Raw genomic sequence first — 27,439 nt, 5'->3', positions numbered from 1 at the left:
TGCAGGGTCCTTGTAACAATAAGTTTTTGCTGGGAAGCACCTTACAAATCACCCTGCACTCTTTGTGAAGAAAGGCATTTTTCGAGGGTTCCCTTGAAGGGACGTTGTAAGAGCTTTGTGTCTTATAGGAAATGTAGCCCATCACCTGGACTCTGGATCTGGTATTTACATTTGGGTTTGGTTCAGCTTCTTCCCTTGCAGAGAAAGAACATGCAGAATAGTGGGCTGAAGAAATATAGGCCTGAAACGGATCATTTGGTTATGAAGACAGACCCCTCGTAGCCAACGAAGAATAAGACATTTGGGCTAGAATAGTCCAGATATATCCCTTTGACATGGTCCCCACAGATCACAAGCCCTAAAGAACCTATAATTTAGGTTATGAGTGCAAAAGCCACAGAAGCAATGCAGTATGACAGAGCAAAGAAGAGATCAAAGGCATCACCAGTGTCCTGGGTCTCTGAAGAATACTAATGAGTTTCTTAATTTCTGTTGTGCATGCTTTGTTATTGTTTTATTCCTACTAAACTTGCTCTTTCTGTCTGGGTTTGGCCTGTGCCACACTGAAAATTCCTCAAGGGAAGTTGTGTTCTTCATTGGATTTGCTGGAAATTAGAAGAACAAAAGAACTATTTTGATGAACTTGCTCTCAATGGGATTTCCAAGTCAGCTTGGGAAACAAAAAGAGATTGCTAGAGTTTACATCAGTGGGAGTTAAGTGTCCAGCTGTCAGAGGTTTGCTTTGAAGTGGGTTTCCCCTTGCCAGTGGTTGCTACAACTTAAAGTTCAACTTAAAGACAAAAGATGAAGTCTTGGCCTTACTGAAGTCAACAAGATTTTTATCACTGACAACGCAGAGGCCAGGATTTCACCCAAGATGTTTATAGAGGCACTAACTTTAGCATCTGTTGAGAGCCACATGAAATATTTATGTTGAAGAGTGAAACTGTAGTGTTTTCTTGCATCTCATTCTGAATACAAAAATGATCCTGTCTCACTGGAAAATCACCACTCTTCTCTGAAAAGAGTACAGGTTCAGCTGAGAGATACCTCATGCCAGTGTGATGAAATTAAGAGCTACAATGTGTGATAATCACTACGAATTTTCTTCATAAGATATATCTAATTTTTTTCCTGTTAGCTTTCATTTTTTTTTTTTGTTTAAAACAGGGAAAAAATGAGCAGTGGGTTTTTTCCTATATATAGAAAGATCTATTTCCTCTCCAAGTAAAATGTCAGTCTGTGATTTCTGATATTTAAAAATATTTGAAAAATCCTGCCTTTGAAAGCCCAGGACAGCAGCTACTACTGGAGACACCGAAGGTTACTGTACTTCGTGCAAGTCAATTAGTTAATGGGTGCAAAGTTCTACATGAAAAGCAAAGCATTTTTAAAAGATCTGCAGAGTACCTTAGCCTAGTAACAAATCTATCTAAGCTTCTGAAATGTGGGCAAACACAAATCTGGCATAAATAGAATTCTTTTTTCATGGCTTCTACACCTCTTTCCTCTCAGATGGAGACAAGATCCAAACAAGGGGGATCTGGGGAAAGGAGGAAGGTGGCAGGGACTGGGGACAATTAAGTGGGGAGATATTCACCAGGATTAATTTTGGAATAAAGCAATCAAATAAAAGGCCAGAGAATTTTTCCTCTCTCTTCTCTTGGTCCCCTCCCCCTTTCAAGTATCATCTCTTATTTGTTTCATTTTATGCAGTTTAGTTTTCCAGTCACCGGCTGATAGGTTGTGCTTTTTCACCCTTCACACACCACCCGGTACAGCCTGCCTTTTTCTGACCACACTCTTCATTGTAATAATAATAATAATAAAAAACTGGGCCTGATTTTAATTTGTGTAACGTTTTTGTTAAAAAAAAAATAAAAACTCAACAGCCTAATTAGGAAACCCGTTAAATGGCTGCAATTCAAATATAATTCTATTAAATTCTCCCTGTAAAGTTAATGTTACAGACTTTTTAACAGATGTTTTAATTAGACATTGTTATTAAAGGGAATACTGTAGAAATTAAAAGCAGGCCCTAAATGTGTTAACAAAGACACTTTTCTTGCATGGCATTGATGGTGGCAGAAACATCAGCAAAGAGATTTTGGCAGCAGGTCATGAAAAAAATAAAAAGAAGAAGAAATGTGTTAAAGGAAACAAAATGCAGCAAGAGATATGCATTGCTCAGCGACTCTGCAGTAAGGGTTCATTTCACATCCAGCACCACCTCTGGCCATTGCCTGAGCTGGAAAGGAGGTGGGGAAGATGCTAATGGCACCATGTGAGGAGCAGCCTCACCAGCACAAGCGCTGGCCGGGAACAGGGGTTTGGTTGTGAGACACTTGCAACTTCAAGGATTTCTAAGGAAGCATCAGCGTTGCCAGTTTTTGAGGTCTCGTCTGCTGCCTCCATATTTTGGGTTGTTTTCTAACTATGACTCTTGGAATCAAGCAACAGCGCAGGGATCACATTTATTCTCTATCCCTTCTGACTGCAGAGGCCATCTGGGAAATGCACGCTCTGCAAGCTTGGAAATGAGAGAATTAGAAACCAAACCAAAACAAAACCAAAACACCCCTCCCCACCATCCCCCCAACAACCAAAAAACCCCAAACAAAACCAATGAAACAAAAAAAAACAACCAAACAAAACAACAACAAAACAACAACAAAACAAAACAACAACAAAACCGAAGCCACAACTCTATTTTTGGGGAAGAAGGTTTAAGTAAACTGCATGATATTTTGAGCCCTGAAGAGACATTTTCTGAGATTTAAAATTCTAGGACCAAATTGCAGGTGAAAAAGGTGACAAAGTGGTCAGGCTTCACAACAAGTCCTTTTCTGTTGGGGATCTGAGGTGTGCAAGCCTGACGGGTCTCCACTTTTGCTGTGCCAGGCCACCAAGAAGTCTGCCCAAAGCCAACAAGAGCAGTCTGTTTCTTCATCTACTACTAATGGCTGCTGCAATGTGATGTCATTTTGTGGAGCTGCTGCCCTAATCTGGCCACCGATTCTCCTTGGGTGCCATCATCTGATGGGAGTCCTTTCAGAGGGTGGTTCAAAGCAGAAATCAGGAGACCTGATGTCAACAAGGGACCATACATGAAATGTAGACAGTTGCTTTGCCTTGTGTTGGATGCTCTGAATAATTACTTTAGTCTAGAGATAATCAGTTTGGACCACAGGGAAAAGGGAAAGCATCTGGTCTTCAGGAGGCTCCAAAGCAGGATCAGCTCTACCTAAAACATCCTAATAAACATGCGCCAAACCAGCTCTGTTCTACCACTCCACCTACAGACTAGTTCTGATGTATTTAGCTAGTTACTGCTAGACCTTAGCTGCTTCTCCTGTAGTCATCTCCCACTCTTCATCTTCACAGCTCTTGAAGGAGACCAGGAGAGCAGTTGTCACTGGAGGAGATACAATTTTTGCAAAGCTTTTCACAGGGATTTTGCTTTTGTTCTTTCTTTTTTATTCACATAGGAATACAAACTGCATTTCTCTTTAGGAACCCATTTTATCTCAGTGCAGTGGATAATTATACAGTCCAGAGTTCAGTTTCTTGCAAAAGGTCAGCTTGGTGCTGCCCAGCACCTATGAAATGGTAAGAAAGTTAAATCTGAGATCTTCTGAGCAGTTTGATGAATATGCAAGGAGCAAGTGTTGGGCAACACTGACATACAAGTTTACGATGGCATGAAAGGCCTTAGGACATCATAGCCCTGAAGACAGAGCTTGTCTATGATGCCATCACCAGCCCCAGGTGGCTCTTCAGGGTTTTCAGAAGAGTTAGAAAATGACAGCTGTTCCTATCAGCAATATGTGTGATCTTTGGAGCACATGGTAGATGAGAAGGAAAAGATGCTGAAGTATTGTGAGATTAGCCAAAAAGAGAGAAAACAACCAAAGGAGAAATCTCTGAGAACTGTGGAACAGGTTCATGCTCATCTGGTAATTAGCATCAGACAGCGGGATTGGGGTGCAGACAGGTAGATGAGCTGGCAAAGCTTCAGGAGATAGGATAAACAATTTAAAGCAATCTAAACCCTCTGATTTCTTCTCTCAATGAGAGGAACAACTTCCTCCTAAAACACTGGGAGAAAATCTGATAATCACAGCTCTGAACGTTTTATCGCTGTCATCAAAACCTCTGTTATTACCCACTCTGGGAAGAAGAATGTGAGCCTAGAGAGAAAAGACGCCTGGAAAATCACATTAAAGTGATGTTATCATTTATATTAGCAAAAAGTGTCAACTCTTGTTCCTTCTTCTATCCATAGATTTTGCTCTTTCAGCCACATCTACCGATTTACAAACTGAAGACAAGCCAAACCTAGAGCAGGACTTAGAGCTCAGAGGTGTTTGAACATGGCTGGTGATACCTGTCAGTAACTCCTGTGAGCGTATCTGTGACTATCTGCAAAAGTGGGAGTTTGCAAACTCTCAGATGTTTTCAAGCTTTGTTTCCAATTCATTCTTCTTTGTTACCCCTTCTCTTTAGAGGACTTTCGTGTAAAAGCAGTGTGGTAACCAAATTAATGCAGGTATTTGAATTGTAATGACCACCTGAGTCAAGGTAACTGGAAAATCATTCCCGTGCAGCCAGAAGGGTGAAAGAGAGAGGGGCAAAACCCCACCGACAGGGACAACTGGCTAATTAATTAATGTGAAACCAGTGTAAAAAAAATGAAACCTAGAAAACAAACAAAAATCTGTACCGCAATTACTTCCAAAAAGGTAACATTTTCCCAATTAAAGCCATTCTAAGAACTTTAGTTAATTATGTAGGTTTTCTTCCCTCTCTCTCCAGCCCCCTCCCTTCTCTCTCTCTCTTTTATTAAAGTCCATCAGGGCTCGTGATGTGTGGGAAAACTGCTAACATTTGCAAATTGCTGGTTTATGATAAATGAATTGTGGAAACTCAGCCCCTTGGTTGGGGCCCGGCTAGATTGCAAAGCACCAGCATCTCCGGCTGCTGCAGCCCTGACCCCGACGTTACACCCATTGATCACAACTGGTGCATAGCCATGACCACCAAATGCATACATTGTAGCTGGGGGACTTGCTTTTCCCATAGTATTTCATCATCGTTCCACATCGCAAGCGCCACAGTAACCTTTGGCATGCCGTCCTGTAAGACTAATACCTGCAGGAGATTTCCTCTTGCCCCAGTAATCACTGCTTCAACTGCTCCATCTTTAAAAAACCCTTAGTCATTAACCCAGCTTTGATTTTCAAGAAATACCCATTGATTTCAATAGTGTTGGGAATGGACGGAAGGTATGAGCATGTTGGAAAATAGAGCCCTAAATAATTCTAACATCTTTCTAGCTATAACTTTCTATGGCTTCTTCTAAAAAATTCATTTTAGACATAAATTTACAGCATCTTTTCTGGATGTTAATCCCAGTAGTCCTCAAGGATGTAGCAGGGAAGAGAGAAAAGTACATTTAAGGATATTATGGGAGTGACGCGTGCACTCACACAATTGCTCTTCTGTTATCACTGCATGCTTGGAGTGCAGGAGCGCTCCAGCAGCTCAAAGTGTATTCATGCTTGGGATTGCACAAATATATAAGGGAAACCCTCTGCCCCATGCAAGGGAGATGTGCAAAGTCAGCCAGGGTTGTGGGAGACACTTTGCAGCCTCATGCTGAACAAGGCTGGTAAAGGGCAGGAGGAGCTCGTGGCTGCCTTGGCTGGTGCTGGCAAATGGAACATTATCTCCATGCAGTGTCACAGAGCGAGTTTTGTGTTGGTTTTAGGGACTATTTATGGTTTCAGGGAAAATATATCCGACAGGAACGCAGAGCTCGGCAGCTGCACGTCAGCTGAGATTCCTGCACTGGGAAATTGTTTCCATTCACACTTCTGAGACTGCAGGCAGGTCCTGATCCTGCTTTAATGAAAACAATTCCTCGAAAGTCAAGTGCGTTTTTCTGACTGGCACATGGATGTGCTATTTTCTCTGCATAGTCTAACAGCTAATGCTGAGCATATGTAAGAAAGTGCACACACATGTGTGTCAGCTCATACACACACGTGCACACGCAGAGAGAAAAGGGGGAGAGTCCCTCAGACTTAGAATTGGATATGAAACCCACCATCCAGGAACAATTCTGCCTAAGAGATGATAGTGTCCCAACGAGACAGAGTAATAAAGTTATGAAGAGCTGGGAAATGTTGGTATTACTTTATTATAGTGTATTGAAGAGAGCTTGTGAGCTAGTGCTCTAAGGGTTGTATTCAATAAAAAAATAATACCTCTGGTTCCCACACATGGCCACTGAAGTACCAAAAAATCAATTTTAGTCATTGAATTGGGCCCTAAGGTGCAGCAAAATGGGTAGGACTCACAACAGCGCAGTAAGGAAAGATGTACAGTCTCTGGCCGAGGAACATTTCCCCACTTCACTTCTAGTTTTGATCTACACCGCAGCAGGACTGATGGAGCGACCCTCAGCTGCCCCAGAGCTCACCCATGGACCCTGCTGACCCCCAGCAACCTGGGGAAAGCCTTCTGCCTTCTCCCCTGTGCTAAAACTCACTGAGAACGGATTAATCTGGTTAAAAAACATCAGCATGCATGCAAGGGGCAAGCTGTGGAGCTGCGGCTGTACTTTGTGAGGCTGCAAAGGCAGATGGGCACACACACCAGTGGTAGCACAAATAGTTTTAGCTCAGATTGGGGAGGTAACACCTGAAACACATTTTTAACCAACCTGGAAACCAAGGTGTGGGGTCAGACACGTTCAAAGAGAGACCATCTCTGTATGTTTCAGATGTGAATAACATGAGGGAGGCTGGAAATTGGTTTCAAAAACAAATTTGAACAGAAAGGTGCAAAGTGTCTGAAAAGAGAAAGGTTGGGAAATGCAGAACTGGCATTTTCCAGGCAGCTTGGTCGTGAATTTGGTGTCTGTGTCCGTTCTCTCTTGTCTTACTCGTGCTCTGAAACAGTGTCTGAAGCAGAAGTTATTGAATTTTCACTAAACCCTTCCTACATGCAAAGGCTTTTTCTACTTTAACGTTCAAAAAAAGTCCGCGTTGCAGCCACCATCTCTAGCATGTGCTCATATCTTTTCTCATTATAGGCTGAAGTCCAAAACCAATATGAATTAAATAAATATCCCACTGAGAGCTGTACTTTTGAAAATGGACTTATTGCAGTACAGATGTGTGCTATCTAAAACCAGCTTAAACATTTTATTTTATATATATATATATATTTAAATTAAGAAAATAAAATAAAATCTAAATATTATGCTGGAAGGAAGTGTATGCACTGGCGGATGTTTGATTTTCATTTTTCTCCCAGCATGCTCTGTCCTTTCATCCTATAATGGTTCTTCTCTATTAATCCTTCTCAAAACCCACAGGTAGAGATGCTTATTGATAGAAAGCCAACATGTATCTCAGTTTACAAAGGCATATTAAAGGATACAAGCAACATATTTCTCTTGATGTCTTCTTATTAATGCAATTCCACTCAGAACATTTTGGCATAAGAGGTATTGCCAGATGGAAGATAAAACTTCACTTTTATGGGTATTTTAAGGAAGAAAACATTTGGTTTGCATCAGTTCTAAAGGAATAATATTTATTGCCCTAATGATTTGTATTTTATAAGCAGGATAACAAAAAGCACTGTCAATTACTTAGTATTTTAACAAGAGGGTTTTTTTAAAAAAAGATCTGATAACATCAAGTCATTTTAAATGATCAAGTGCTTTTAAAGTTAAACTGTAATAACCCAAAGCCATGGGCTGTTTACATAATAAAAATAAATAAACACTGGCCACAGCTTGGCTGTATTTAAAGATTCTGTCATTTGTTGCCACAAATCGCAGCTCACAGCATGCTTTAGGGAACCCAGTGTGTTACAATTCCATACACATCGACCAGCCAGTTTGGGGCCCAGCACACACGGTGCTGGAGGGACAGGGAGGTTCGGGGCTGCTCCTGGGTGGGTTTGGGGAGCAGTGCAGTAAATTCTGCATGTCTCATTTTCCCACGACATCAACAGATCTCTTGAGGTTGATAAGGCTGATTCTGTGCTTATAAAGGATGATTTCCTCTGATCTTTACCCATCGATAATTTGATTATGTTCATCTCTCTCCTTTATTGAAGACAATAGAACTCCATATTTTTTCTTGTTTTGCTGGTTGGCCTTATGCTGCTGCTTATTTTTCTATTTAGTACCTTTGCAGGCAAAAAAAGCTAAGTGGACCCAAATACATGGCCTGTCTAGTGCAGCAGAGCCACCTTCAGCACCTCGGGGCTGCCAGAGGCACAATCTCCCCTGCTCAATACCAGCTTCATCTCACTTTGATTTGGTCAAAATGTTGCGTGCTTTTCAGTGCCAGAAACAACACACAGCAGAAATATTCTAAAAATTAAGGTCAAGGCAATAAAAATGTTATTAACCTTTCAAAGGAAGGGGAAGGAAAAATAAATTAAGTTCATTTCAGATTAACTCCTCCTTTAGCACCTGAGCGTGTCAGTTTTTGGCTGATTCTCGGAAGGATTTGAAGTCAAGCTCTTCAGAGAAGATGCTCAGACTGACAGTGACCTGTCCGTTGTCACACCAGACCTGCTGAAGGGTTTGCAATGACACCAGTGACAGCAGCACTGGGCAGGATCTCATTCCTGAGACTGGTCCTGCACTGCAAAGATTGGGTCCAGACTGCCAAGAGATTTTAGAAGGAGAAGTGGCTGCATTATTTTTCTTTCTCCCCTTTTCTCATATAACTCAAGCTCTCTTTAGCCCTTTGCAATCACACCCCTCACCAGTTATAACCAGATTTACACATTTTCAGTACTTGAGACTCTACTGAGGATGGTGCAAACTCCATCCCTGTGAGGGACCCTGCATGCTTTGAGACATCTTGAGTGAACTGCTTTGATTCGCAGCTAGAGCATCATCGACATGACTGCTTTTTCCCATTCCCTTCTGATCAAACACCAAGGGCTAGATGATGTTTCCCATTTTGGAGACTGGAGGGAAAGTAGAAGGAGACCTTCGACACTGGCTATGTTAAGGTTCTGTTGAAATAACATCAGATTTACTCTGACATATTCCATGGGACTTAATATTGGTTTTCAAACAATCTGGAATGCTGTTTTTATAAACAATTATTGGCAAGGGGAGACGTTGTTTTTGGAAGCTCTTGTATGTACAGTAAGGCTTTATTTCTTCTTGTTTTGAAGTGCAGCATGTCTTTTAAAAAATGCTGTTCAGGAAACATCTGCTGTCAATTAAGGAGTAACACATTAAGGCATATTAAAGTGCACTCTTATTAGTGTTTCAGCAATAAAAAGAAAGGTTTTCTATTTGAATCATATGTTCCTTAACACATCTGCCAGCCATCTGAAACTTGCAAGTGTTCCTCAGTAAAAACATCTTCATAACCTTGTAAAAACTTAGTGATACATAGCACTCTGTTTAAAAAAAAGAAATCTCGTTATGCACTGAGCTCAGGTAATTCTTAAACGGGTTATTGGGTTGACGCTGGTAATTTTAGGTAAGGACAGAGACTGCAGATGCTCTGTCTGCTCAGTCCCATTGAATCTTCTAAGGGGGGCTGATTGGAAAAGCAAACTTTCATTTTTATGAAAACAGAAAAGCAGAAAATTCTTCCACAGAATAATCAGACTTTTCACCAACAAAGAATATAATAAATCATTTGGATTGGAAAAAAGTATTTTATTTGGAAAGTGGTGGTTGTGTATTAGGCAAACAGTACTTTCTACGCACTAAACTTCCCTGCTCTGTTCAGACTACATTTCCCACAGCACACTGTGGCCTCGTGTTGTTCAGCAAAGTTGTTGCATCATGTGAGACCTTGGTCAGATGCATAACAGATATATAGGCCATAAGGGATCATCCGTACTTAAACTGCTGTGATTTCTGAGTGTAAAGTCTCCCAAGCTCCAGAATGATGCATAAGACTTGAAAGCTCAAGCCACTTAGTAGAGATGTTTGGAAGTAAAAATACATCAACACAGAAACTATTTTTTACCAAGAGGACCATGCAGATGACTCAGTTACCTGTGAGTATAGGTGAACATGATACTAGACGCTGGTGTTTAGACATTGAACTCTTTCTGAATCAATGTACTATGTAATGAGAATGATAGGGTAGACCATCTTCACCAGTCCTGCTGGATAAAAATGTAGGCCACCTCTGGGAAGTTCTAAGTAATGTTCTTGACATTGGGACATGGTGTGAGCAGTGTGATGTGGAATCCTGACACGAGGACATGATGGAAGTGGTGCAACATGGGGTATGCTACTCCCTTGGCCGTTTCCCAGTGAAAGGAGGCACCGGCAAGGCCTGGTTGCAGCGTGAACTGAGCAAAAGCCTGGGCCTGGTACTTACAGGCAGATAATTGTCTCGTTTTTCTACTGAAGTTACTGCTGTTGGCACCTCCAACCACGACTGTGTACAGGGCCTGACGAACTGGACAACTGAAAAACATTGTTTGAAGAGACTCCTTGTTCCATCAAATACCATTTGTATCTGATCATATTTAAAAATCCTTGAGAAAAAGTTAATCTGACCTTAAAGAGGGTGGGAAAGAATGAAAACATGCCTGGAGAAAGAATCAAGCGTTTTTATCACTTTCCTTTTCTTAGGAAATGCCTTAAGCACAGATCCCAAAGCTGGGGAACCACTTGAAGTGGCTCATACACAGCTACTTGATTAATTTTCTTACTGATACCACAAAGTGATCATTACTGCATGGGTCAAAACATCAGCCAGTAAGCAAAGGAGATTTCCTATTTTTGCATTTCTAAGGACCTAGAAGCTGTTGTGACCGGATGATGCAGCACCTAATGTTCAGTGATGGATACATCTGCTTGGCTAAACAATAGAAATCTGCCTAATTAGATGCAGTTTGAGACTGACCTGCTTCTGCGACTCCAACATGCAGATCATCTCACTGAAGGATGATACGGTTCTTCCCTAGAAAATCACAAATCAAAGCTTGATCATGCTGGTTTCCAACAGCAAAGGGATTGTTTATGTTTTCCAGAGCTGCAGGGGGAAGTTTGCTGGAGGTTCAAGCTACAGAGGGGAAAAAAGGAAATATAACTTTCATTCAGAGCTCACACACTAAATGTCATTTGCCCACTGGGCTTGCTCTTCATGGGGAGCTGCAAATTGCCCGTTCAGCTGCCAAGCAGAAAACAAACCTAAAGACAAATGTAAAAAAACTACTGTGCTTCTGAGCGGCTGGGAACTACACGCTTACTCAAGCATGGAAAGAGAGTGTGTGGCTAAGGGACTTCGAGGTGGACCAGCTTCAAAGCCTTCTGATCTTTCCACTGGTCCCTGTGGGATTTGGACTCCTGGCTCCTCTCCCTTGCTGCATTTCTTTCAGAAGTAGTAGGGAAGAGCAGTCAGAACTGAAACCAGAGGCGATGGCTTCAGAGGAATTGGCTAGGGATCAAACTCAGGCTTGATATTGCTGTTTTGATGCAATTACTACCAGTGTGATTCTGAAAGGATTTCCTCACCCAAAAGCAAATTTTTTTCCCAATAACCATTGCCCTCCAGCTAATCTAGACTCCCCCAGGTGTGTCTGTGGCAGTGTTTGAAAACCATTTTTCATAGAAGTCACTTTATTTTTACTTATGCTATAACAGCACTAATTACGCATTTTACCAAGCTGGCATGCAAGATCAGAACACACGATATCCAAACTAGTATGGTAAAAACCTAGCATGAATAAATGTAGCATGCTTGTCCCCTCGGGACAGCAGGGCCAAACTCAGACACACTTCCAGTACTGGTGATTTAGGATATGACCCCACTTTGAAAAACATGGTTTGTGATAATAAACAACCTGGCAAGTGTAAAACTCCGGAAGATGCGCTTAAAATGGTCTTGTAATATAACTGCCACTGCATGTCAGTAGGTTGTCTAGGGATGTGTTGAAGCTTGTGGTACTGAAGGCTGGTGAGAACAGGCTGGACTCTGCAAGGACTTTAGGTAAAGCTATGACCCTGATTCCAGGTTTGGAAATGGATTTTACATGAAAGAAGAGAAACTTATCTACAGGGAAGGCAGATGAGCCATTTCAGGTAGCTCTTTAAGGAACTGAATGCTTTCTGCTTTCTCTTCTCCCTCATGGGCATGAGTATTAACTTGGTTGCAAAATATGTAAAGGATGGATTCAGGTTTTTGGAAGTTGCCACGAAAGCTCAGTGTTGTCCTCAAAACTGGCTGGTGAGATATCAGTTGCAGGCTCTTCACAAAAGTTCAAAGTGAATTTGAAAGGGGTCTCTGCATGGCAAATAACCTAAAAGTAAAATAACTCTTTTCTGGCTGGAGCACCAAAATCCATAGCACTACACTGCTCTGCAGCACACTGGTCAGCAGAGCTTGAGAGTCTCATACAACCTGACATACTTGGCTTCGTAAATTCTCAGAAACCAAACAGACCAAGAGGCAGAAGCTTCTTCTCTGAATCTTTTCCTCTTGTAACACAGTGCTTGGGACAAAACACATTGTGACTAGAGGAAAGCAGAGTCATGTTCACACAGAAGCAAATAAGGCATAGATCCAGACGTCCAGGATGGATGCTAGCAGGCACAGCAGTGTGAAAAGAAGGTTCATCTGTGGAGATGACGTTGTGAAAAAGCCACATATTTCTTCCATTATCTTGAACAACTCATGAGATCCAGACCCTCAGTATTTAACTCGTTTTTGATCCTCGAGGACGGAGGGGCTGGACTGCACACTATCAGCAAGCCTCAGTTCTCCATCTCGAAAACAAGGAAGATAAAACTTACAGAGTGGTCAGGCATTGGAATGGCTGCCCAGGGAGGTGCTGGACTCACCGGCCCTGGAGGTTTTTAAACTGAGATTGGACATGGCACTTAGTGCCATGATCTAGTCAATGGACTGGAGTTGGACCAAGGGTTGGACTTGATGATCTCTGAGGTCTTTTCCAACCCAGTCGATTCTGTGAATCCTTTGGGGACAGAAAACATGTTACAGCGAGACACATTGTGATTTCATGGCAAAAAGGCTTGTAGAAAAATCTTGGGTGACCGTACTGTTCTGCTGGAAGATGGAGCCTGTTTTCAGGTGCATCTGATGGTGAGCATCTTTTTTAGTGGGCTAGAAAAAACTTCACTTCCTCCTGGAAACAGTGAAGTGACCCATAACATTCAGTTCTCACACTGAAAGCTGTGATGATGCTTTTCCTTTTCAAGTTTTGCAGCCACCACTGTCACTTAACAAACCTTGAAGTCCCTCCTGGAAGGCTTTGCCAGGAGCAGACAGTCCCTGCAATATTTCAGCTCTCCTTCAGCTGCCCTGCCAGTGATGGATACTGTTTAATTACAAAAACAGAATTTCTGTCATTTCTCTCGGCATGGCTTCTATTGGGGAAGATTAAACATCAGCCAAACATTACTGAATTACCTTTTTAAACCTATTATTTCAACGTGATTAACTTCTCTTCTTTTCATTTAGCTGTAAGCAAAATCTTGTTTACAAGGCAAAAAAAATGCATTTGCTATAATATCGGCAATAATAATAAAAATGAACATCACAGGGAAATAATTTATGTGTAAACCAGCATAAAAATGTCATTGATACATGAGTTTCCTCTTCAATTAATAAAAAGGAGGAAATATTTAAAAACAATTTATCAAGGAAATACATACAGTTCATATATCATGCACTCACAAAGACTGTACTAGTATCCATTCCATAAATAGCGGTGTGACCTGGGCTATTGCACAGATGCTGGATTCCTTTGTGTGACCTAATTTGGAACAATAGTCTAAGATAAGACGTTGACTTTGTATAAAATGAAGATCCTGAGTCAAAATACTGATAAAAACATATTTTGTTAAAACAGGTAACAATTAGTGCTGGTTGGATAACCCGAAATAAAATACAACTGCCAATGTTTCTGGCTTCGTTATCTACTTTTCTTCGAGGCTGTTGTCATCACCCATGAACCCAGGCGATCTGTTTATAAAGAATAAAACATTATCTATTCTACGTATGATGGGGCTAAGTTTCAAAGTAGTCACAAGTGTAACGTAAATAGGACATGAGGGTCTTGCAATTATCACTTCAAAATGCTGCTACCTGGAAAATTAAGAGTTAAAATAAATCCAAAGGGGTAAGGTAGGGTGCAGCTCCCCTGCTAATCTTAGCTCTGCACAGTAGATCAAGATTAAGGAGGTGTCTGAAGGCACATTCACTGTCATCTCCTAATGGTGTCAGAACATGGCTTTGGCTATGCCTGCAGTATAAATATTAGATAACAAAAGTGCGTTTACTGAACCAAAATCTATGGAAACACTTACGAACCAGCAAAGATATTTGGCAAGGTATTTAAGATGCAAGTTTTTTCAAGTATTTCCATGAGTTTTAGTGTAGGTACTAAACCCAATGAAGGCAAATGGAGAAATATAAAACTGCTAAAAAGCAATGTCCCTGTTTCATCTGTCTTGAACTCATGTCCATTTTCTACTCAAATTTAATGGCTGTATTTAAGGACTGTGCTAATTCACAAATTTTCTCTTAAGGACTCAGGGAGCTGGGGAGGAAAGAAGAAGCACATCCTTATAAGATCTCCATATACATAACAGCAACACAGTTCAATATTTCCGTTTCTCATAGGATATTTGAATGAGATGTTTCACCTCAACACCAGCTATTCCTAGAACACACACACAAGTGTTGTCTCCTCTGCTTGCAGCTCCTAATCAGAAATTAACAAATAAATGGGCCAGGCTGCAAATAGAAATCATATCCATTTTTTTCTACCAGAAAGCATTATGCTTCCCAATCTTCATCTTTGTGACAATGTATCTCAATCACACACCACATAGACCAAAACGATACTTGGGGCAGATCACCTAGTTTAAAGTTGATGCAACTTTACTGATGTCAGTGGAATTACACAGATTTACACAGTGGGAAATCTGGCCTTTTGTGCAGAGCTGGCACTGGAAAACCAGATGTCTTTGGAGTCACATATGGAATCGAACTCATGCGCAGAAGTTTCAATCTTGAAAAAAAAATGATAGAATACCTGTGCTGAACAGAGATATTGGCATTGCCAATTATATATTGAACCCTGTCCATTGGCTCATGGCAATCTGAGTAAACCTTTTCCTCTAATTACATCCCTATGAAGAAACTGGTGCCTTTCCTGCACTTTGCAGTCTATAATTTACCTCTTACATCAGTCTCTTAAATGGTCTCTTTTTAAAGAGATCCATTCTGATTATAAATGTTTGTTTTGTTGGTTTTGGGGTGTTTTTTTTTTATTTTTTTAAATTGCATTTGCTATCTGAAAAGCATCTACAATGCTTTTCAAGAGAAGATAAATAGAAACCTAAAGCCGGCCTTAATCTCATTCTGTGCAGGAAGCTGGTTCTAACGAAGGTATCATTGTCAGCAAGCTCAACTTTTAATGGATTAACAGTTAATTTTTTTCTTCTGTTTTGTCTAACAGATATTTAACTTCAGGAGGTGGGGGGGAATGAGAGAAAAATAAAACTAACCAGGTAAGATTAAGTGCACCAGTTGAAGTTGTCCTGCCAGCATGTTTCTGTAGAAACTCAGTTGCAAAGCCAAATTCCAAATGAAAAGCCTGGAAAGGGAATAAATTCAGATGTCAGGGTTTGCAGAACACATGCTGCTACCTCAAAACCAAAGGTTGCACAGCTCTGTAGGCATTTGTCACTCAAAATAAATAATCAGCAACACTACGGTCCTTCTGGCAACCAGTTGTGATGTGACTCCAGATCTCAGTGTGTTGGGTAAAGGCAGAAAAATTTGTTTCATTGACATTTTTCTTGTTTTTCAGAGTTGTCCTTAGGTAAATGTGTGTGAAATCATATTTGCTCAAAAAGACCAGCTGTAAAAGCTTTCGTGTCCTTCAGATGATGTGTTTGGCCCTAGGACTCAACCACAGGAAAAAATTCTCCTCTGTACGTTGTCAGGTGTTGTACAGAGGCATTTTCCCCTCTTCCCTGTCCTGGAGGAAAAGGAGGACTTAGAGCTACATGTTGGTTGTTTTTTCCTGGTGGTATAACAAGGAGGAACAAGGTCTGAATAATTTCGCACAAAGCATAGGAAAGTCCTGCAAGATGCAAAAGGAGGTATGTACATTAATCCTGCTTGCTCCCCCAGACCCATGACCCAGCTTTCCCTACATTGTGAACAGTAGGTGTGGGGCTTGGAAATAGTTGTTGTCAAGTCCCTGAAAATCCAGTTTTGTACCCAAAAGGAGCAAGGAACACTTCTGACAAGAAAGGTGAGCAAAAGGGTAATTGGAAACAAGTCTGCTCTCCTGGAGCTGGTTTGTTCCTTTGCTTTCTCCCCCAGCCTGGGCAGCACCAGCTCCTGGAAGCTACAGTTGGAGAGAAGAGCTGCTGCACATCACTGGGGAGGTGTGAGAAACCTGATAGTTTCTGTTTGCTGAAGCTACTTGTTCGCTCCCTTGTGGCTGACAAGTTTCTGGGGATACTTATATCTCACCACCTGGGAAGGCTTCTCATCCCACTGGGTAAACAAACAAACAAAAAAACCACCACCACAACAAGAAAACCCAAACCAAACCAACCAACCAACCAACCAACCAAAACTCATGCAGAAAACCAATGCGATATTAAGCAGGACTTTGCACCTAGGGAGGATGGGCAGAAATCATGTCTGTAATTCCTCTACATGTCTGCAGCAGCTGTTGGTTTAGACAGGCTCGCTCGCAGCCCGAGAGCAACCCTGTGACAGCGGCCACGGTGCTCGGCAGGGTCAACCACGGCTCTGCAGCCTGCGCAGAGCTCTGCCAGCCGCAGCTGAACTGGCTGGGTTAAATCTCCCAGGAAAGAGAAACCCTCGGCCAGCCATGGCTAGCCCTCAGTTCCCCTCTGCTCCCTGACTCATTGGGACTAGCCAATGCAGTTAAACACCCTTTTTTTTATATATTGCCATCTGTATTAATAAAACATCGAGTGCGTTTAACTGTGCATCCCTATTGCAGGCAGACTACTCAGTTCATCTGCCAAACTGCCAGAGAAAAAGCACTTGCAGGTATTTTCTCAATTGCAAGTAGACCCCTTGACCTTCTTCTCTCACATTCCTCTATTCATTTATCCCTTGCTCCAGTCTTCAAAAAAATGAAGATACAGCTCTCACCCTGGCATCAGCGCTGCTGCTGGGGAGTGGTTTTCCCTGGTGCCTTTGGATGCTGCTGAGCTGGTACCTGGTTCGAGGAACACCAAGGAGCACAGCTAGGGCAGGGGAGGGGGTTTTCCATCCAGAGCAGGAGGAGGTTGAAAGATTTTTTGTGCAGAGAAAAGGACACAGCACAAAGCATTTGTCCTGGTCCTTCCTTAATTCTTGGTCCCACGTGACTGTCACTGAACTGTTTTCTGGAGCTGCAGATGGACCAAAGTGCTCCAAATCACTGCTGTTTGCTTTGTGTCCAGCTGGTTTGTTCGTCAATACTTCAAACAGGCAACTTTCCATTCTTGGACTGGGAATACCAATCCTTCCCCCTACAAATGCGAAAGGATTTCATCCCTTCCCCTCCAAGGCTGCTTTTGGCCAGCATTTTAAAAAGTGGCATTAAATTTTGCTGTTCAGGGAAGGCACCTGTCCCAGGGTAGTTATTTTTAGCAGCAGAGCTGACATCCAATACGGTAGCCTAAGTTATAAAAGTTGGCCAGCATCATCTCACTGTGAGTTATGTTTTGCTTCAGCATGATTAACTGTAGTTAAAAAATGAGCTTTGAGGGCACATAAACAGTATAGCAGAAGGGTTGCTTAGAAGCATAAATCACAGAAATATTAAATGGGGAAGTACATCCAAATTGGTACTTATTTGCTCAAAGCCATTTAAATTAAGGGAAATATCATCCCTTCTCTAGAAAGATGGTTCATAATTTCCTCAAATGAAGCCTAAACCAGCAAAGACCTAAAGTACCACTATGTAGCCCAAAGCACTCCCAACACAGGGAGAGGAGAGCGGAATACTTTCTGGCTCCCTCTTTGGCTTCTCCATGGAAATGGTGACATGAGGAAGGATCCTGGCCATGAGACAAGTGAATTTGGGTGGCCACCTCAGCCGAGAGGTCACAGCTGGACATATCTGTCTCTCCAGCTTCTCCATCTCAGCCTCATGGCAGCAACAGAAAGGAGAATTTGCTTTCTTATTTTGAACACAAATTGGTCTTTTAAGGCCCTTGCTGATGCTGACAACTAGCTGGAGGGTAAGAAACCCATCCCTAAATTGAAATTTTTGAAATTTGCAATATCCTGCTGAGTTGATGGGGAAAGGGAGCTGCATTTTTCTTTCCTCAACTTTCAGTTAAAATACAGAAGAAAATTCAGTAGAAATAAAAACTTTAAAAAGCTGTTTTTCCTACAATCCAAGTCCCTTAGAAACACATGTAATGTTTCCATCTCCCTCCGTCTATGAGAAAGCTGCATCTGGGGTATTCAAGACCATATGGATATTTTTCTGTGGGAACACATGGAGGCTTCCATCCCAAAACAAACTCCCACTGGGCTAGGTGCTGCACAAAGAGTGCCTGTGCACTAAACCATGATAATCCAAGTGTCTGGAGCAACAAGAGGTTGTCTTACTTATGTCTAGCCCAAAGATTTTCCCATTAGTGGTAACACGTACAATTTTTTGCTTGTGATGAAACCTTAAGCAATAGCACTGCATGCTACTAGATGGCTGGGTTTGCTCAAAGGAATGGTTATTTATTCACCTGTAAAACAGATGAGTATTTTATCTTGAAGTGTACGCTAGGAACATGCCTCTCTCCTCCCTAAAACTATATCTCATCTTCCAGCTGTGATTCAACATTGCCCTAAGTGTGTTGGCAGCACTCAGCTTGAAAGGTGATACTGTACCAGGCTTTCCAGTTCTTCACCTGACCAGCATCATTCACCTCTCTCCACCACCATCAGGGCTCTGAATAATGTTCACAGCTGAATGCTCACATAATTTTTCATTAGCCACTTCTGTTGGCTTCATGTCCTTTTTGTACACATAACCAATATGCATTAGCAGTTTCCAGTAGGTCCATTAGGATTTTCTCCCCAGTCTCCCTGGCAAAAACAACAGCAGTATCACAAGCTCAGATTTAGTTAACCCCTCCATATGCTGAGCACCTCTCCTCCTCCACTGCCATCCCTGTTTCCTTTTGCTCACTATGCTGAGTTTCATTTTCAGTAATTATTAGAAGGGGTGATTTTATTTCTTCTTGAACACTGCAAAATGAAAATGCAGTTTGGGTGCTTGCTTTAACTAAGCACTTTTATATAAAACCTGCTATTGCATCTTTGTATAGAACATGCTTCAAAGAAAACAAGAAAGAATACTGGTTTGGTTTGGTGTAGTTCTGAGTTTTTCACTGGCTTTGCCCATTGGTAGGTTAATTGAAGGGATGCTAAACCAGGCATGAACTTGGCCTGTAATATTTTACAATATTAAAAATGAATCAAATTATTCCAAGAAAGCAACTCATCAAAAACTGCTCAGAAAAACAGAGTTATATTATCAGGCAGGGGTAGGCAAGGTTTGTTTTTCTGATACTTCGGTCCAGTTGGGGTTTAACACTGGTTCAGGCACGGACTCAAATATCCAGTGCATCTGATAGAACCAGACTAAACTCCTGCAGCAGCTGGTGGTTAAATATGTTTAAAAAACTCGTCGTTTGGATCGGTTTTCAGAGTGCTGTTTCAGGCCTAGGGATGTCACAGCACGCAGCACCCTCGCCACAGTGACAGCCACACCAAAGCCTGCATCAATAAAATCTTTTGGTGTTTACCTTGAAAACGCTCCAACACGTTGATTCGTGTTGCCTCTTATTTCAAGGCTGGGGGAGATGCGTTCCAACTGCTGTGCCTCAGGCTAGTGAAATATTATATGGTGAAGCTAAATGCGTGTTTATTTTAACAATAATAGCTTTACACGAGGGGAACCCCTGATGGACGTGTTCAGCAAGGCTGTTAGCGGCTGTAGGAGCAAGGGAAGAGCAGAGCAGGCTCAGCTACGCTTATGGGTGAGGGACTGGAGCTGCACCAGTCAGTACCAGCAAGACCATGTTCTGTTTTCCACTTCCAGCCACGTCCTCTCCAGCACCTCATCTGTGATGCCAGCATTTTCCGTTCAGTTTGCTCAACTTACAAATCACAATCTCAGTCCTGGGTTCTTTGCTGTCATCAGTATGGCTCAGCCCAAGCATATGCCGAGATGCTCATTCAGCTCCTCATCTCAGCCTGGGATTTCAAACTCACAGTTCATGGTTTTCCAGCACTTTGGTTGAGTTTGAACTCCTCTCTTATTTTCATTACTTAACTCAAAGCATTTACCGTCTTACAGTCAAAACTCAGAGCCAGCCTCACAAGCCACCCCACATTATTTTTGACTCAACCAACCTATGAGAGGAGTTTTTAAATCCTATCTGGAGACAGGCAAGCTTCCAAAAGAAGTGGAGGTCAGATTTGCTGTGGGGCAACATCCAAAAAACTTGGGCATCTCTCCAGAGTTTATCTAGCCCAAACAAAACTGGCCTCTAACCTGGAAAATGAACAAGTGGTTCCAAGATGTCAGCTGGATTAGGAGCAAGAATACTCTCTTGGGTGGTAGTCTCAGACTTGCAATTTTAGTCTAAGTCAGCAGCTACGAGCCCGAAGGTGATCATTTTATCACCTCATAAAAATTTTGGTGTGAGCCAAGGTTCTAAACACAGGTGAGATTTCATCATTTCCTCAAATGGAAAAAATTAGAGGGATACACTTGTTCCCCTGAGCCAACCTCCTGAGGGCCAGAGGAGCATGGAGCCAGCCCTGGGCACCATGTGCCACCAGTGATGTTGGACACAGTGGTGACGGCGAATGGCTTCAAGGATGCAAAACAGCTGCTGAAAAAAGAGCAAAAACTTGGATTTGTGCAAGGTGGGAAGAGGAAAGGCAAGGTGCAGGGAAGCAGCTCGGGGTGTGTGGTGACATCCCTGCTAACTGCCCTCTATTCTGTTAGAGGGAGCCAGAAAGAGGAAGATGATTGTTTCTTTTATTTGTCCCTGGAGGGAAAAAAAAAGAAGTCATTTACCTAAGGTGTAGTAGACAGGTATTGGGGCAATTACACAAGTTAAAGATTTGGAATAATCTGCCTGGTGAAACTGTGGGTTCTTTATGAATGACTATTTAAAGAAAGCCCTTCCAGCAAGGACACAACTTTGTCCTGCAGCCAGGGCAATGCTGAGCTTTGTGCTCTCCAGCCCAGATCAGAAAAGAAAGAAATGGGGAGATTTCCTTCTCTCAAAGGCCAAGATGGAGACACACCACCATGACAATCTGGGTGAGACCAAGCCCTTTTCCCCACTACATTTCATTCAGTTTGTTTGTCTTTATTGTTTAACATACAGGCAAGGGGCTTTGACGTTTGTTCTACCAGGAGACAAAAAGGGAAGATCTTTTTCTGAACTGAATTTGTATCTTTTATCCCTTCTATTTGCATCCTTCACTTCTTGGAGAGACTGAAGTTGGAGAGAGGGACCATATGCATCTGCAAATTATTTGTTTATAAACTGGGCTGTAGATATTTTTGTTGCTAGAAACCTGCAGTTTATTGCTTTAGGCTCACCTTGCCCCCAACCAAGGACTGAGTGTTACATGAATAATACAACCAGCCTGTAGCAGCACTACAAATGGGACAGGATCAGAAGCTGGAATAAGAGTGTAATCTAAGTAAAAACACTGGATCTGTCTGTTTATGGATCTAATAAATTATGTTGGAATTGTGTGGTTATAAATCCAGGCTGTCCAGTAAACCCAACAACTAATTTGTCAGTCGCTCGTCTAGCAATCTGACTCTCTGTTGCAATTGCTCACCATGCAGATAACAAGGTGCCTTACAAATCTCTTGGTTAAATGTCATTTGTTTCAGTGCCATAACATGCTATGGATCATTGCTCACACACAGTAACCCAATTATATTAACCTGTACAGCAATACGGCGTAATGACATGACATTAATGCGAACACTTCAGAGGTTTCCAGCGATTTGGTCTTTCCTCCAAAGGGGTTTTTCTCCTTGAGCATCTCTCTCCTGCTTTTTTCCCTCCCCCAATACTTAGAGGCAAAGCAACATATCTACCCAAACACATCTAAAATGATCATAATTTCCCAAATAACTGAAGCTTGTTCACAGCTTTGAAAGCGAGCTTGAGCTGTATTACTTGTTGGAATCTCTCCAAATCATAAGTGTTGCTGTTCCTGAGGCTCCGACTTCTCTTTGGCATTTTTATAAGATACCTTTTAAATACAACCCCTTACATTTTGTCAGTATTGATCATGTGACCCCACTGTAGCAGGAGAAAACAGCACTTTTAAAACACACACAGGGGAAAAAAACAAGTCTACTGAAAAATTAAGCTGTTATTACTTTCCAGCATCAGAAAGAAAGCTGGATAAATATCCGAGCAAGTCACTTGGCTGATTTGCCTTCCGTTTGCATTCCTGCAATAGGCACTGAGTAACAAACCAGAGACAACAAGATAATTTTGATAAAGTCATGTCGTTCAGGCACCTAGGCATGAAAGTACTGAAGGAGGTTATTTTATAACAATGAACAGAGTGGGGTTTTTTGTTGGTCTGGTGGGTTGGTTCATTTGTTTGGAGTTTTTTTAATAAAAGGCAAATTAATTTTAAAGTATTGCTGAAGATTTTTTTTGTATTTACGAGAAAAAAATAGGAGACTACTGCCTGTTTCCACTGCCTCTCACTGAAATAATCTCCAGAGAGATGTAAGAGGGTGCAAGGTGGTAACCAGCCAGTTCAAAGGGATGCTGCTCGGATGGAAAGATGTAAGGGATTTATAGCTCTGTCTCATGGTGGAAGCTGTTTTCCATTGCTACAGTGTATGGGGGGTTATGGGACAGATTCTGATCCTTTGGTGATCCTTCACCCTCCAGCTGGTTTGCTGGTGAAGGTGACACCACAAGTGGAGTAACGTGCCCACAGTCTGTGCTCAGAATATGCCCCTATATTTCTGTGTATTTACAGCTTTTTTGGGGGCTTCTGCAGAGAAGGCAAGTAACCCTATCATAAGCATCGGGCTAAACTTGCCGATATCAGCTAAACTGAGCTTCTTCCTCTAGAAAGAGTTTTAGTAAGAAAAGAAATAAAAAGGCTCATCTATGACAAATCTTACCTGACACAAACGTATTTTGATCAGCCCGTCACAATCTGTAACAGGCGCATCTAAATATTATGAAGAAATACGTGGTGATCAGCTCTAAATACATGGCCTGTAATGTATACTTGCTAAATTCTTTCCATTGTGCTGTTAAATGCATCCAGCTGTCCATACGTTAAAGTTAAATATACTGTACTATAAAACTGAACTGAGAGTGGAAACTATTAAAATAAACCCAGCTATTTCCCCGTTCCCCCTCTCCCTCCCAATCAAGTATATTTTAGTTGGGGAAGGAGGAGAGTTATAACAACAATTCTTTGATGTGGTGCATGGCAATGTCAGGGGGAGAGGGCAGGGAATGGGAGCAGCCCCAGTCTGGTGAGCAAGGAGAAATGGGGGTGAGTATTCTGGGTGACCTCAGGGGGGCAAAGGATCCTTCTTGTGAGGAGTAAGAAAAACCCTGCCTGGCTGGGTTTGCTATAATAAAAAAGATGTATGGGAAAAGGCAGGGGGAAGGTGATATTGTCATGGATGAAGGGCGAGGTCTTGGAGACCCATGATGATCTATCTCATCAAAGGAACAAAACATCTTTTTTCTTTTGAAAGGGCTTTGGGGTCCATGGGTTGCAAAACATGTCCTGACAAACTCATATTGTTTGGCTTCTTATTTATCATTATTTTATCATTAACTGCTATGGAAAAAGCAGAGAGAAAACAGCAAGAAGAATGTAAACAGGAACTATTTCTAAACGGTTCTTATGGGTAATGCAGGTTCATGTCTCATGTCCTAGAATTAGAATATCAAACTGAAAACTCTTATCCACGGGCTGGAGCAAGAGGAACATGATAGAAAAGCAATAGCCTATGAGAAAATAGCTTTTTTCTGACTAACTTTCATCACATTTTTCTAAGGAAGGGAGGCTTGTATTGTCTGCCTGACATGCAATTTCCATTATTTATTTATTTATTTTGTGTTTTTAAATCAGTGAAAGGTAGATACCAAACACAGTGCTCCTGCTGAAGGAAAGGTAATAACAGCTCAGCCTTTATCCATTTCAGGAGTCAGCAGCCAGATGACCTGTTGGATCACTTGCCCAGCCAAAGAGGCAAAATATGCAAGAGGGCTGGCTTCATTGTAGATCAAGCCGAAACCTAATATATTGCATCTTCTTTTGTCTCTGGTTTGCTTAAAGCAATGCCTTTACAGAGCAGAGAAATATCTACTGGTCAGTCTGTTACTGCAGAAGCACAGAGGTGCCTCAGCTTGTGGATGTCTCCAACAGCCAGAGGATGAGCCTTGTTCCCCAATCCATCCCCCTCCCATTCCCAGCACTCCACTGGACACTCCTTTGGACTTAATTTCATGGTAAATTTGCCAGATGTTTAACTATGTGTGACCGTGTTGGCTGACATGCTAATTTAGAAATACACAAGACAACAAATCTGGACAGCAGAGAAGGGAAATGTGATGGCGAGCAGCAACAGTATCTGGTGGCAAAGCCCTTATAGAATTTTCCCCTTGCTGTATGTGAGTCTGTGTTTAGCCTAAATTATTGCTCAGATCAGCTGAAGGTTTATATTTCAACACCCTGGCCAAACAAATGCAAATCAGTGTTTTCTTCTAGTACCACTCTAGTGAGTAACAAATGCTAAATAAACAAATAATAGAAGCTGTTTCAACATCACTTTTACAACACATCAGATGCTGCTCTGTGATGTGTTTGAGATTTATGCCACTGTAGCATGATGCGAATACAGTCTGTGTCATACCTGTACAATGTGTTGGATGCAGGGAGAGTATCAGTAAACTATCAGCCAGAGAATTTACTCCTTGTTAGGGCTGGAAGCCAAGCTTCATATGTCCCATTTTATTGAACTTTGTAGATTAGAAAAAAACATAAAAACCAGAGGTAAGAGCGTGGTTTTGCTCTATTCTCATGGAATCACATGGAAACCTTTTTGTTGTTGTTTTGGTCACAAAGTTCCAGAGCTGTTTTTCTAAATGTGACCTTTTGCCAAAAAAATCCTATCTATAAACAAGATTATTCATCATGAGAACATCCATTTCAACAGCTATTTTCAGATCATGAACAGACCATGGTTGAAGGCAACAGTCTTCACTTTGAAGGACAATGAAAACAGCGTCTGGGTTTGCTGTCAGCAGAACATGAAGCGGTAGGTTTAAAATGCAGAAGGCAAAATTCAGATGAAACAGTAAGAGCAAGAACTGGGTTTATACAGTACATCTGGGTTCAAATCTTTGCTGGTTATTCATGTACAACATACATGTGATCCTGTTTCCTCCTCTGTTGAGGTCATCAACAGTGAGGTGTTTTTCCAGTACCAGGAAGCAATCCACTTAGTTCCCAATTACTTAATGCTGTGCAACTATCTCATTGCTCTTTGTCCTCTTGACAGCTTGGGCAGCAGTGATACAACATTTCTGAACCCTTGAGTATGTCTGCATGGAGGCTCCTTATCGAACACTGCAAAGCTCAGGGCCCCTCAGGGTGTCATTGACAAAGAGGAGACTCTTGAGAATCTTTCCAGGGTGAGGAGAGCGATGGATAAACCAGCTGTCTGCATGGATGGGCGTATGGGCGCAGGCTCCAGCTCGGCTGTTGAAATTTTGCCAAAAAGGAAGGGAAGTGGAGGGAGATGTTTCTGATGTGAGATGTCCAGCGTATATCTTTGTCACTTTGCTTTGGTATTTTTTAAAATGGATGTCCCTCTGTCACACTTACACGTAGAGGATGCACAGGAATAGCAAAATCAAGTCATGTTAAAATGTCGTAGGTTCACATCAGCAATAGATTTCACAGCTCTGATGGCTTCAAATCCTTCTCTCATGTCATGCACTTGAGATGGGAGTGCAATGCGCTATTTGCCAAGTGTCAGCTTTCAGGAGTATTTGGTATCGTCCTGTAACTATCAAAAGGCAGATTAAAGGTGAACTAGAGTAATCTGTGCAGTGGAGAGTGTAAATGTGTGAGATATGAGGATTTTGATGCCAATCCAAGTTCTTCCTCTCTTTCCTTCCTCCCTGGTTTGGGCAAGAAAATAAAAAAAGCTTTCCAAAAGTCATATCTATTGCTGCCTTGTGATCAGCTGTTTTTTCCTCCTCTTATCCACTGATTCCCTTGCACACTTTATTTGATTTTTTTCAATAAGAGTCAGCTTTTTTTCAAAATAAACGAATGCACTTTACACTTCCACAGTTTGTTTTAATCCACTGATTTCCAACAGCTCAATGGATGGGCTTTCAGAATCTTAGAGGGATAAGAAATGCACTTTTATAGCCCCAAACCTTTATGTCCCAGAAGAACCGCCACAACCTTCCCCCCTAGGTGGCCACTTAAACCTGTGAACAGAGAATTTAAATTCCTGCTCTTGGCTTCCACAGTGGGGCTGAGGAGTGGGCAACCAGGTCTTTTGCAGTTCAGAGACATGAAACGCTGAGCAGCAGCTCGGTGGCACCCTGGGGAGTCCCCAGCTCCTCTCTGCTGCCCCTGCCAAGAAACATCCCCTTTTCATTTCCCACCCATCCCCGTTAAATGTAGCAAGAACACAACAGTGCCCATCCCATCCGTGTTAGGCTGGGGTTTTCAAAGGTATGTAAAGAAGTTTGGTGACTGATTCCCACTGAAAATATGTTGCAAATGGACATTTAATGCTCTCTGGCTCTGCTGACAGCCTCTTCCCTTGCTGGGTTAATGGCCTTAGATTCTTTCCCTTCCCAAGCTTGATGCAATTGTTTTATAAAAGCTGCATAGCCCACCCCATGACAATCTTTCATCAGCTTTAAAATCCTTTTTGGTTCAGGTCTTACAGCATTCGCTAGACTTAAGTAATTTGACAGAGTGAGGATTGTTGGCCTTTGCTCAGCCAGTAGGTAAATAAAAGCCTGGCTCCCTTTTCTTCCGCTAGGAGTAAAATGATGTATTGACAAAGGGCACGATGCATATTCACCTCCATTCATCCCTCCTGTTACTCATTTCCGTCGAAATGTGAGGATGCCCCCATTCCATCACCTCTGCTGAGGACGCGACCTGTCGAGAGGTGTGCGGTTAAACGGCGGAGCAGAGCACAGCGTGGGAAGTGGCGGGCAGACCATGTGCCATTTACATCAAACTCACGAGTCTTTTAGAAAGGCACATAATGGATAAAGCACGGGCTTTTCCCAGGTCTGCCGCTGCCCTTCAGACAACCTTGGAACAAACACATAACTATTCCT

The 27,439-nt window shown here is 42.0% G+C and overlaps 1 protein-coding gene across 2 annotated transcripts in view; it reads right to left on the bottom strand.

Moving 5' to 3' along the window:
* Positions 1-9,691: 9,691 nt before the first annotated feature.
* Positions 9,692-27,439, bottom strand: part of LOC110358960 (uncharacterized) — a 44,164-nt gene continuing 26,416 nt past the window's right edge. For both annotated transcript variants that reach the window (XM_065031896.1, XM_065031897.1), the window contains 2 exons: positions 15,551-15,639; positions 9,692-12,990 (listed from right to left, as the gene is read on the bottom strand). In XM_065031896.1, coding sequence (XP_064887968.1) covers positions 12,909-12,990; positions 15,551-15,639 — 171 coding nt within the window. In that variant the 3' untranslated portion in view covers positions 9,692-12,908. The remainder of the gene's footprint in view (positions 12,991-15,550; positions 15,640-27,439) is intronic.

Source organism: Columba livia, chromosome 16 (genome assembly GCF_036013475.1).
Source record: "Columba livia isolate bColLiv1 breed racing homer chromosome 16, bColLiv1.pat.W.v2, whole genome shotgun sequence".
Taxonomy (NCBI): domain Eukaryota; kingdom Metazoa; phylum Chordata; class Aves; order Columbiformes; family Columbidae; genus Columba; species Columba livia.
Note: the sequence above shows the minus strand (reverse complement) of the source record. Positions and strands in the feature narration are given on the sequence as shown.